General features: G+C 35.2%; 1 protein-coding gene across 1 annotated transcript; it reads left to right on the top strand.

Annotated features, from left to right (window-relative positions):
• The first annotated feature begins 150 nt into the window (after positions 1 to 150).
• On the top strand, positions 151 to 12,831 carry tial1 (TIA1 cytotoxic granule-associated RNA binding protein-like 1). Its single transcript, XM_014992304.2, has 12 exons — positions 151 to 331; positions 707 to 803; positions 1,136 to 1,234; positions 1,365 to 1,419; positions 1,526 to 1,613; positions 4,940 to 5,015; positions 5,251 to 5,359; positions 6,514 to 6,609; positions 6,740 to 6,824; positions 6,931 to 7,054; positions 9,100 to 9,284; positions 10,428 to 12,831. Exons 1-12 carry the CDS (start codon positions 303 to 305, stop codon positions 10,537 to 10,539), a joined length of 1,155 nt encoding a protein of 384 aa, XP_014847790.2. The 5' UTR covers positions 151 to 302; the 3' UTR covers positions 10,540 to 12,831.
• The last annotated feature ends 694 nt before the right edge of the window (positions 12,832 to 13,525 follow it).

The following is a 13,525-nucleotide window of genomic DNA, read 5'->3' as shown; positions in this document are numbered from 1 at the left end:
CTTTGCAAAAACAACTAAGTTTATCCGAGCCTCTGGATTTGCTGTTTTATTTATAAATGTTTAAGTAAATACAGACACAAACAGAACATGCCCTAAGAAAACACATTTTTACAGTTAAAACTGAAACAAACCTCAGCTTTTACTACGACGGATAACCCGGAAGTCGTAGCGTGACGTAAGCCATGAGCATAGTTAGCTAGCTTCTGAGCTAGTTAACCAGTTGTTGTTGTTTTCAGGGATTGTCTAGTTATTAATCTGCCTTTCAGCGAATATTTCTGACTAGATCTTAGTCGATATCGGCCATGGACGACGAAAGCTACCCAAGAACCCTGTACGTAGTTTTAAGTGTTCAATATTCGCGGTTTATTTCGCAGCGTTTGCTAACATCAAACCGGTGGCTAATTTAGCTCCTCAACCATCGATTACTAAACAAAAATCAGCCTCTGGAGCTTCATTCACGAGGTTTAAAAGAGATTATTAATAATTAAATAATAATTTGATGAACGTATTAACAGTAAACTCTTTCTATTAGCCGTTTTTGGCGTTAGGCCTTGGATTTTATGTGAATAACGTCACAATTACGCTCTAAAACTTCACCTGAAGAAGTTCAAAGCGGCAAAAATAAGACGCTGTATTGTTAATTTGAATCACACTGTCCGGCTATATTTGGACTAAACTGTTTTAAAAATTTTATCCACTCCTTTAGGTATGTGGGAAACCTGTCCAGGGATGTTACAGAGATCCTGATTTTACAGCTCTTCACCCAGATAGGACCCTGCAAAAGCTGCAAGATGATCACAGAGGTAGAGATCCTGGTTTGGTTTTCATTATGAAAATGTTCATTTATTAAAAAATAAACTCCTACAGATTGCTTTGGCGTTTCATGGTTTATTTCTTATTTAAAAGGCTGTGATTATGTCTGTTGCTTGTCCGTCTTTCCAGTCACTTTTTTCTTCCATTAAGCTTTCCATGAACATGCTGCACCTTGAATTTCCAGCCTTTTAAATAAACACTTGAAATATTACTGTGTGTTTACAGTGGATTTAAATAATTGAGGGTTTTTTTATTGAGTCATTTGAATAAATTAACTCTTTGATGGTATTTATTTATTTTGCTTTGCATTGTTTTTCTGCAGCACACAAGCAATGACCCATATTGCTTTGTGGAGTTCTACGAGCGCAGAGATGCAGCTGCAGCCCTGGCAGCCATGAATGGCAGGAAGATACTAGGAAAGGTGAGGGGAAGAGCATTAAAATAAAATAGACAACTCATCTAAATAACGTTTATTTTGATTCTTGTGAATGGTCTTTTTTTTCTCATCTGTTTTGCAGTTTAATGATGTTCAATTATTCTTTTATTTTTAGGAAGTTAAAGTCAACTGGGCAACCACCCCTAGTAGCCAGAAGAAAGACACCTCCAGTAAATTTATTATTGTTTTTATCATTGTTTTAAAATTAGATTAATAATTATTTTGAATTTTTAAGATAATGTTAAAGTATTTGCTTCTGTTTTTGCCTTTTCTCAGATCACTATCATGTTTTTGTGGGTGATTTGAATCCAGAGATTACTACTGATGATGTCAGGGCTGCGTTCTCACCTTTCGGGGCAATCTCGTAAGTTCATTTTTTTTAAATAATTGTAATGAAATGCATGTTTAAAGTGGAGCTCCTTTAACATTTTATTTGTTAAAAGTTGGGTAGAAATTAGCTTTGTGAAGCTGCACTGTAAGCCTAACACCAACTGGGACCATGTTTACATGCATTCAACTGGGGATTTGATTCAATAAAATACTCACAAGTAAGAACATTTTCTGAGAAGATGAAGATCCGGTGTCACCAAACAGATGCTCACTAAGGCTTCGTTCTCACAGCAGGCAAATGTGACCGATATCTGACGCTTTCGTGGCAATCTGAACGGCCCAATTCTGATCTTTTTCATCCGGAAAATAAATCAATCAATCAGATACATATCTGGTCTGAAAGGGAGGCATGCGTCTTAGCTCTGCACTGGAAGAATCCAGATGAGGGATAAATGGACGTAAACATGGCTGAAAATGATAATTACTGGATTATAAAAGAAATTTGTGTCAGTGAAGTTCATCACATCACAATCCCACCACTGTCAGTTCTGACTAACAGCCTTCCATACAAAACATGCAGTAACTTCTCTGCTGTGTGACGGTTACGTTGTTCTTCTGCGAATTTGGGTTGCTTTGTACGGAGGACTGATCCGGCCAAAATTTACAAGAAAATAATTTAGTGAGGAAATAAACTTAAAAATGACTAAATAACTGAAGAAATAAGGACATTGAAAATCAATAAATATGTGTATAAATAAACATTTTTGGAACATTTGTGTGAACGTACATATCCTGATGCTGCTAAATTTCACATCTGTGAGGCAATAAGTGCTATTTCTGCTCTATTTATATTCTATTCTAAATATATTTTATTTTCACAATTATTTATTGTCATATTTATTTAATTATTGTCAATTTTGGGATTATAAGTGCTCCATATGTATCAAAAATTGGATTGTGGTCACTAAAATAAAAGTAATTTTCTTCATGTAAACATGGTTACTGGTACTATGAGCTTACATACAGTCCTTTGCAAAAGTTTTTATTCCCTCAAACTTTTTTCATATTTTACCATCTTTTAGCTTCAAATTTGAATGTATTTTATTAGGATTTAGATTTTTGATAAATCATCTAAAATTACCACATAATTCAGAAGTGAGAGGAAAATTATAAATTGTTTTAAAATATTGTAGAAATAATCAATTACCTTCAGAAGTAACATAATAAAGTCAATCTGCGTGTAATTTGTTTTAAATATAATCCAGCTGCTCTGCGAAGTCAGAGGTTTATTACAGAACAATCAGTCCCTCCAGGATTTCACAATTGTCTTTTATAAAATCATTTGTTTATTTTTTGGTGTTACTTTAGAAATATTTGCAAATAATTTTGTGTTATTTTTTCTTCTACATATAGAAAAAAGTAAGATGAGAAGAAATAACAAGCAGACAAAGGATAAAACTATTTAGAGGATAAAACTATTTAAAGGAATAGTTTTATCCTTTAAAGAAACTAAATCGCTTGGTTTCAGCAAACACAGACACATTTTTAAATTTAAAAAGATATTTAAGAAGCTTAAATGAAATAATTACTACATCAAAGGTAGTTTGTTGATATTTTATTTGTCTAAACTTGTTGGGCTGAAACAACTAATCAGATTAATCGATTATTGAAATAATCAACAAATTTATTGATCGATTAATCACTAACTGGAGTTCACAGACTCTAAAATTTTCTGAAAAACAGTCTACATATTTAAAGCAGGAATTAAGTCAAAAATATATACGTCACACAATTTAGATGAAAACCTCCTTTGTCTGTAAATACTTTCTACCCAGAATTCCTTGCTTGTCAAAGTTTGACCCCAGACTGCAGTAGATATAATAAATACTGCCACCTGCAGGTGAGAGCTGGCATTACTTTAATCCAATGATTTCAATCATTTTTTGAATAAAAAAATTGCAATAAACTCACAATTAAGAATTATTTCAAAACAAAAATTGTGGCTCAGATGATTTTGCGTGAAGGGTTGAACATTAAAGGAGAAGAGAAATGAGGCCTAAGCTAACTCTGGAGGAGCAACAGAGACCCACAGCTCAGGTGGGAAGAACAGTATTATTAAAAACCATAAGAATAAAAGTTTGGAAACACGTGAAAAAAAGTGGAACTTTGATGAACAGAAAAAATCCTACTGCACCCAAACTCCGTGTTGAAACACGGTGGTGGCAGCATCATGATGTGTGGATGCTCTTTTTGCAGACAAATGAAGGATTTCTTTGTTATAAATGTTAAAAACTGGATAAAATTGTGCATTAATTTGTGGTTTTCTATCACAAAATTCCCTCAAAACCAGATTAAATGTAATATTTATCAAATGACAGATTTAAGATGCTCAGGTGAAGGAAGACTTTTGCAAAGCAGTGTGTGTTTTTAACCACTCTAACAGATTTAAGCAGTCATATGGGTTTTGTGTTTTACGGTTTGTGCATTTAACCAGTTCCTACGTTTTATCGCCATGTAGAGCGCGGTAAGTGAACCGAGCGCTTCAGAGCAACATGCAAGCTTTGTGTGAACCTGAACCGCCTTTAAAGTACTTCTTCACAGTGAAGTTTTAATAGCCCTTTGGTTATTTTGCAGAAATGCTCATAGGATTGGACAGCAGCTTGAAGGCTAACAGCAAGGAGCTGTTCACTCTGGAGACTCAGATGTAGTTTTTTTTTTCTTCCTCTATTATTACATTTTTTTAATTCCCACATGTTTTTATTTGCAGATACAACAGTGTTTTTTTTTTTTTATTATTATTTTTAACCTCGACAGCTTTGCTTAAATTGTCTCATTTTTTGATTTGTGTAGTGTTGTTTGTAGATCAATGATCCTCTTCTTCCAAAATTTTCTGAAAATGTCAATTTCTCAAAATTTACAGCTGCCCAAAGTCCAAACGGCATAATGGTGGTAAAGAATTGACCAGGAAAAATACAGAAATCTGTTAACAGGCCACGTATGCCATTTAATTCCTTTTTTTCTTCTGATATTTCATATATATTTATATTTATATATTTATATATATATTTACATTTCTGTCTGTAGGAATAGCAGTTACAGCAGATTTTAGGAATGCATGGTAATCTGTCAATTTAATCTCTAGGATTGAGCCAAAATGTGGTGAAATAATTTAAAGCATACTGTAGGCTGCATGTATCTGTTCATGTTTGTGTTGAAGAAGCCAGCAGTAGGTCATGTTAGCTAATTTAATCCACTGTAGGTCAGAGTAGAGGAGTTTGTGTGTTTGCGTGGTTCCTTTTTTTACTGAGGATTGCCTTTCTAAATTTTGCTGATTTTTGTTTTTCCTCGTTTTCCCCTCAGAGATACTCGTGTCGTGAAGGACATTACAACTGGCAAATCAAAAGGGTATGGATTTGTGTCCTTCTACAACAAACTGGTAAGGCTTCAGTACAGGAACACAGACCGAAGGTTATGTTTTTCCTTTATTATTCCACCTCCTTAAAATGCTCAGAATAGATGAAATGACAGTCAGCTAGTGCCACTAAACGTCACACACCCCAGTTTCCTCATTGCCAATGCCAGTTTTTAAGTTTTGCAGAATTGAAAACTGTAATTTCTGCAGTTTATTTTTGTTTCTGAAGAGCTGCGCTGTTCCTCTGTTTGGGTTTCAGGATGCAGAAAATGCGATCTCTCACATGGCGGGTCAGTGGCTCGGCGGGCGGCAGATCAGGACAAACTGGGCGACGCGTAAACCTCCGGCCCCCAAAAGTGCTCAGGACAGTGAGTATCGACAGGAAATTATTCATTTAAAGACACTTACTGCATTATTTTAATCAATTATTCTACGATTAATCGATTAATATGACTTTTTTTGTGTGCCACATTTAGCAAAATGTTTTAATTTAAATACTTGCACTTCTTTTATTTAAATTGTCAGTTTTTAATAAGAATATAAACATTGAATGGCCTAAAATCCAATGACATAGCATTTGTTGAGTCATTCAAATCAATTCCACTTTAAAACTCATTCATATTCACACCAAACTCCATTTAAAAAATGCAACAATCAGCAAATGTTGCCAACACAGATTTCTGTCTGTTGCTTCGATAGAGAGGATTAGGAATCTGCAATCTGGGATTATAACTCCGTAATCTACCATAGAGCTGAAACGATTAATACGATTAATCAATTATTCAAATAATCATCAACTATTTTAGTAATTGATTAATCGCAAAGAGGCAGATTTCTGGAAGAATCGCACATTCAGAGAAGTAATTATACCAAACCTGTTTAAAACATTTAAGATTTAGAAATGTTCTCTAGAAAACTTGTCTAGAGAGTCCGGTTCGTTTGGGGAGATCTGAATGCTAATCGAACTCTAAAAACTGAACTCTGGTTCGAATGCATATGTGAACACTAAGAGACCGGAGAGCAGGACTTGTCTACAGCGCAGGGCATTCTGGGTAAATGCAGCCAAAACAAACAGGAGAAATGGCTCGTGGTCTTTTACTGAAGACAAAAAAGAAACTGTTCAAACACTGAAATCTGACACTACTCCATTTTTGTGTACATTTCATGAAGACGGAAGTTACACTCAGTGTCTTTTTCAGTGGTTTTGTGTCTTTTCCTTCTGTATTTTTGGTGCAGCGCCCCCACAGGTGAGGAGGGAAACGGGTTTTTCAAAAGGTTTGGTTTGTTCGAATCGCAGCAGCTGAAAATGTAACAAATGTCGCAACTTTGGTCGTCAATCGAACCAAAGTGGGAAAACAAGCCTTTCAGCCAGGGCCATTTCCATGGTAACCTGATAATCTGATTCAGCCTTGATTCCTGCTGTGAGGTCGCACCTTCAGTGTTAAAACGGCAATCTCTTCATGGATGGGTTTTTAGTTCTGTGTTTGTTTTAAAATCTGTTGTTGTTTTTGTTTCTTGCCAGACGGCTCAAAGCAGCTGAGGTTTGATGACGTGGTGAATCAGTCGAGTCCACAGAACTGCACGGTGTACTGCGGCGGGATCCAGCTGGGTCTCACAGGCGAGTGCCACATTCTCTGGAGGCCATTGTTCCACCATGTCGTCACTCTATATTTATAGGCGTCTTACCGGTTGCCAGACTGAAAGAATTAACCAGAATAACATTTTTTTCTCCTCTGTGGTTCTTCCAGAACATCTGATCCGACAGACGTTTTCACCATTTGGTCAAATCATGGAGGTCAGGGTGTTTCCAGAGAAAGGATATTCCTTCATCAGGTATCATTAGGGCTCATGGCAGCGTTTAGCCTCTAGATGTCAACAGTAGCATGTTGGCAGTAACACTGCTTGTGTTCTGATCCGTTTTGTTCCTTTTGTATTGAAGGTTCTCCACCCATGACAGCGCTGCGCACGCCATCGTCTCTGTAAACGGGACAGTCATTGAGGGACAGATGGTGAAGTGCTACTGGGGCAAAGAGTCTCCTGACATGGCAAAAAGCCCACAGCAGGTTGGTGTTAAATGACGCAAAACAGGCAAAACCTAAACTGAACATGGCGGCATCGTCAGAGAGGCTGGACAGAGCTAATATGAAAATACAGTCCCGTAAAAACAGTAACTAAACTTAAAGCCAGAGCTGCTCTGAAGTCATTCAGGTCAAATTATATTTTTGTGTTAAATCTTAGAAAACCCAGACACAGAAAAACACGAAGAAAAGAAAAAAGTTCAACCGTTTTAGATGGTTTTTAGGAGTATTTTAGATCGGGCTAAAACGATTAATCAAATTAATCGTGATTAATCGATTGCTGAAATGACAATGATTAATTATTAAAATATACAGACTCTAATTTTCTGGAAGAATATCACACTCAGAGCAGTAATTAAGTCAAATCTGTACAAAACCTGTCTACATTTTTCATTTAAGATAAAAACTCATTTGTCTGTAAATATATATGTCTAAAACGTTCCTATCCAGTCCCATTCCAAGGCTGAACTACAGGGTTCAATCTCCAAGTTGAAATAAAATAGTAAAGTAGAAGATGAGATTTTATTTTATTACAACACTTGCAGTGTTAAAATGGTCTACTCAAAGTCAACTGCTAAATACAGTCGAGAATCTTTGCTAGAAAGTTAGAAAACCGTGTTTTTCTTCCATTTTCCAGTTATGTGGTACTTTGTGTTGCTTTATCACTTAAAATCCCAATAAAGTATATTAAAGTTTGTGGTTTATTTAGACCAAGAGGTATAAATACTGTATTTTTCTAAATGTAATATTTTCTGGTGCTGAATCTAGCAACAATGAGTGTTTATTTTCACACAGTTTTAAGAAAATGATGTTTGAAGCTAAATTTGGCGTCTGTCCAGAAGTTACTGCTGCTTCAGTGATTGTTGTTTTCACTTTTTACAGATATCATTGTTTCATTTGTGCCAAACAAATTAGTCAAAGTGCGGCAGACAGACTGTGGAGTCAGCATGTTGGCAGGAGATTCAGCTCAAGTGTTTGTGTTTCTGCCTCCCAACTACGACACATGGTCACTGTAAAACTTTGACCGGTTTGATTTATTTAATAAATAACTAAAAATCTGACACAGATTTCCAATCTGTTTCTGGTTTTTCATGTCATTTCTATCTTTGTGAAGTCCTTTTGAAGTATTAATCCCTGGAGCTGAAACGATTAATCACGATTAATCGATTATCAAAATAATTGAACTAATTTAGTAATCAATTGTTAACTGGAGAATACAGATGGAAAAAAGAGGCCATTTGGTGAAATAAAAACACATTCAGAGCAGTAAAGTTGTACAAACTATATATAAATTTTGTATTTAAAATAAAAACACCGTTGTCTGTAGATGGTTTTGCCAAAACTGATAAAGTGGCAGTTTTATCTTCACTCTGTTCCATTTACTGAAGGAACGCTATGTTGCATTTTAGCCAGTAAAATGTTTTTCTTTTCAAAAAAGAATCAAAGTATTTGTTTATTTACATCTTTTAATATACTTCAAATGCATAAAAAGGCTTGAGTATAGGGCCGAAACGATTAATCGTGATTAATCGATTACTGAAATAATCGTCTAATTTAGTAATTGTTAACTGGAGTATATAGACTCAAAGGAAAAAGGCAGTTTGGTGAAAAATAAAACACATTTAAGGGAGTAATTAAGCCAAAGCTGAACAAAAAAATAGACATTTGTGTTTTTTTTTGTTTTTTTTTTTACTTTTTTGTCTGTGAAAATGTTGGACCCAGAACTCCTCAGTTTTAGTTTCACCCAGTTAAAATACTGTAAAAATACAAAAATCTCCCTATTATTAAGCATCTTTTGCTTTATAGATATTAATCGGTTAATCCAAAAAGTAATCAATCGATCATCCCTGTTAAGCAGAAAAGGTTGAAGTTTTCACATTTTATATTTTTTAGCTGTAGATTCGTCCTAAATGATTTTAGGACATAAGATGTTTTTTTTCTTCTTTTACTAATGGTTAAATGAAAACTCTTCAGAATGAGCCATCTTTTTTATGTAATCAGATTGTTAATCTGATGAACTGTGTTGTCAGGTGGATTACAGCCATTGGGGCCAGTGGAGCCATGTGTACAGCGACCCGCAGCAGCAGCAGCAGCAGCAGCAGCAGCAGCAGCAGCAGCAGCAGCAGCAGTATAGCCAGTACATGGCCAACGGCTGGCAGGTTCCCTCCTACAACATGTATGGACAGACATGGAGCCAGCAGGGATACGGAGCCGAGTGAGTTCCTGTTCCATTAGGACGCCGTCTCTTTAAGAGGAATCCCTGACAGCAGTTTACCGTATATGGAGTTCCTGCTGCGGAATATTTTTAAAGTTCAGATAAACATGGAATACAAAATTAATTCTGAAGATTTTTTTTTTTTTTTTTTTTTTTTTTAATTTCCAGGCTTTTTTCTGTTTAATTTTTTAAAGCTTTTATGATTTAAACACAATTAGTCAGGGTGCTTAAAATTCTTCACAATGGATGAAATTCAATTAAAATGTTATCATAAAAATTACAATAAAAAACTGTTTATTGCTTCTTTTTTATGCAACGGTATTGTTGTTTGAGAAACGTTTCAATTTCTAATATGTGTTTTTTTTACACCAGTCACATTAAAAAATGTGATTCATGTAATTAAACTGCAAATTGTAACTGAATTTAATTTCAGTTTATTGACCAAATGTAAAAAAGGAATAAATTAGGGATGCACGATATATCGGCATCAACATCGGTATGGAACAACATCGGTCATTTTTCAACAAATTGATATCGGTCCGATAAATGAAACTGGGCTGATATGAACAACCGGTAGTTATTTTTATCCACTTCTGGTTGTTTTTCCCCCAAAGTGTTGAAATAGTAATGAAATCCATATAATATCAGTAGATATAGATTATAGACATATTGGAAATATTAATATTAGATATCGATATCGGCACAAATGTTCATATCTGTGCATCTCTAGTAAATATAACAGTCCTGATCAAAAGGACAGTTTGGGGGTTTTAAACGCACCAGAATGAAACATTTTATCATCCAGTTTTTGAGAGAAACTATAAATTACTATAACTATAAATCATGCAAACAGAAATTATTGTGCTTGGTTTAATTGATCATGCAATTAGTTGATTTATTGCTGATTGCGACAGGTAAAGTTAAAAAGTGTTTTCTTTTATTTCCTACGTTTGTATTGTTTTACATGTTTTTAAAAAAGTCAGAAGTTATGTGATACAAGATGCGTATAAAGTGAACAAACTTTGTATAATCAGTTAAAACCATTTTCTTCCCCCAGACTTTTTAAACTCTGTTCAGCGTTTAGTAAAATCCGCTGAAACTGAAATATTTGAGTGAATATTTGCTGCTCTGCTCGGCCTGCAGGCAGTCGCAGTCGACGGCCTGGATGGGCGGCTACGCCTCGGCGCCGACGCCTCCTGACGCCGTCGTTTCCAACGTGGGGAATTTCAACATGGCTGGCTACCAGATGCAGTGAGACGTTTCCGACCCGAACACACCACCAAGGGAAAAACAAAACGGCACTTTTCATCCGGACAGAAACGAGAGAGCAGGAGTCGTATTTATAGAGTTTGGTTGTTAACAACCGGTTTTATAAATCACTGTCCTCCTGACTCAAAACTTTGTTTATAAGGTGATTATTTACCATTTTGATGTTTTGGAAAAGGAAAACCAAAGCAGCTAACCTGGCCTGAATACTGAAGGATAAACCAAACTTTAAACATTTGGAATCCAAACAGAAAAACTTCTTGGTCACAATTTTTTCAGTTTTTAAATCCAAAACTTGACATTTCAAAACACTTTGGATGTGGATTAGCAGCATGAATGTTAAATCATCCTCCCTCCCAGTCTGGAAATGTTTTTAGAAATATATTTTAGTGCATTTACTAATCGGGACGTTTTTCTAAAACACAGAACAAACGTTTTAGTTTTTCCTTTTCATGTCGGGTTTTAACGCAGTTTTGCATAAATCGATCTTTGAAGATTATTCGGCTGCTTTGTGTTGCTCTTTGAAATCTAAGTGGGATTTTTGTTTTCCTGAAGAAAGTTTGTGTACAAAGAAATACTGAGAATGCCATCTTTTTAAAGGAGTTTGTTTTTTGCAGTGGAGGGCTCGTCGTTTTCAGACGTTTTATTTTGGACGATAATGCAGCCGAGTTTGAATTTATGTTGTTGAATCTGGACAAAGCTGCACCTTTTCAGTCCCTGTGTAAATAACATTAAAACCTGGTAGAGGTGGCTTTTTGCTCATTTTGAAGCAGTTTGGTCAGAGGAGCTCTCTTTTTAAATGTTGATTTCTGGTTGGCAGCAGGATTTATTTAATTTTCATTTGATGCTTCCAAACTTTAGGAAGTTTTTTTTTTTGTTCTTTTAAAACATTTTCATTTCTAGTCAATTTACAATAAGACAATTACTTGAATCCTGCTGTTTTGGGTTTTATTTGTGCTATTCTGCATGGTGTGTCAGAATTTAAAGGGCATATATTAGCATTTTCACCAGGAAGATTAATTAATTTCCATGATAAAAATGGAGAAAAAACACTTAGAAGTTGCTCAAGAGTGATGAAAAGTCTCCATCTTGAATTTTAAATAAGATGAATATTTATATGGTAATTTTTGAGGTACATTGGAGACCTAGCCAACCAGTACCCGACCTTGGGATTTATCTGCTCTTTTTGGTGCCATAATTCACCACAAAAACAAAATACAAACCACAAATTTTGCCAGCTGTTGTGATTCTGACCAGAATACATGTACAGTGATTGTATAAGTCTCACTTTTTCCACACAAAATGTCCGTCTTTTACTACGATGCGTCGTGACACGCCAGTAAACTTCTAGAAGTTTATCTCCAGGTTTGATATTTGTAAACCAAGTTCTTTATACCTAAAAGTGCTGGATCAGAGGAATAAATACTGATTTGCAGTCGAACTCAATTGTTTGGTTTTGATGCTCAACGTTGAAGCTAATTATCAGGGCTAAACATGCATCAGGAACGTTTGGGGATTTAATTGGACCTGCAGAAATCAGTAAACATTTTGTGGACAAATAAAACCAGCTGGAAAAAGAAAAAAGGTATTTAATTTCTGGGTAAACTTTATGCTCACAAACAACCATATCCACCTTAGCAGTGATCTGTTGTAGCCAGGTTATAAACTCTGTTGTGTCCTCTTTATTCCTTTATTTCATAATGCTGAAAATAAAACATCCATTCAACATGTTCCCCTTTTTAAACTAAACAGTTTCTCCAGTAAAAAACATAAAAACCGAATATCACAGCTTCCATATATGGTCTTCACCTCCTGTTTAAGAGCAGTGTGGTTACCAGGGTATTTTTATTTAAAAAAATCTTTTTAAAAATCTACTGCAGGTTTAGGATATGATGTATGATATGTGCCCTTTAAAAAGCTAATTTATGTCTGCTGAACGAAATGTTTTGGTTCTTTTCAGTTTTGAAGTGTTCAAGGAATCGTAAACCTTTATAAAATGTACATAATGTTGGTTAACTCCCTCTAGAAGAATATTCTTTTTGAATATTTTAGCAGCATAATTTATGAATACGCCTTAACTGATTTGTTAATAAAGTCAAACGGCCGATTTGTTTTGAAAACATTGAATTTTTCCTGGTATTTATGTGTGTGTGCCATTTCCTGTGTGCAGCAGGAAGTGGCTGAGCTGCACAAACGAATCGCTTCGAACGTGAATGTAATTATTTTTGGAGCTGTTAGCAGAACAGAAAACTCGGCCACTTCAAATAAAGGAGCATTTGTACCTCGTTGTTCAGGACGTTTATTAGACATCATGAATGTTTTCTGAGTCTGACAGCAAAACACAAACACTGTAAAACTGCTTTTTATGCAACATTAACAGATTTAATCAAACTAAAGATTTTTAACTTACAGGACAACATTTTTGAAGCTCACTTCTAAAGGCCTCGTAGGTCTAGTCAAAGTAAACTACTATCCAGTATATAATGAGGTTTTGTGCTCATTCTGAAAAGGCAGCATGATTAGAATATGAAGTAAATACATTTTATTTTTTCACTAACACCACTGTGTAGGTATTTATTTTGCAACACAGATTTACAATCATAGCGAAGAGAAAGTTTTGATCTCCCTACAGTGATAGAAACTAAGTACACCCCTGCTGCTTCTGTATGAGTAAAGTGGGGGAAGTTAAGTTTATTTATTAGCGTTACCATTAAGATCATAAGTTTTTGTAGTTATTTGCTCTGAAACACTGAGCAGCTGTTACTCAGTATTAGTCTGTTTTAAGTTATAAGCAGTGGCACTTTCAAGAGGGGGGTTAAAGGGGACCACAGCCCACACCTGAAGTTTTTATTTTATTTTTTTAAGTTTCCCCAGCCTAAATTTTTTACAGGCCAGACCTGACCCCCACTTTTCATAAAAATTAAATGAAAGCACCACTGGTTATAAGCCCGATTCCAGGATATTAAAGGAACATT

The sequence above is a fragment of the Poecilia mexicana genome, unplaced genomic scaffold (assembly GCF_051168715.1).
Source record: "Poecilia mexicana isolate PSO_F unplaced genomic scaffold, ASM5116871v1 scaffold_15, whole genome shotgun sequence".
In the NCBI taxonomy this organism is placed as follows: Eukaryota; Metazoa; Chordata; class Actinopteri; order Cyprinodontiformes; family Poeciliidae; genus Poecilia; species Poecilia mexicana.
Note: the sequence above shows the minus strand (reverse complement) of the source record. Positions and strands in the feature narration are given on the sequence as shown.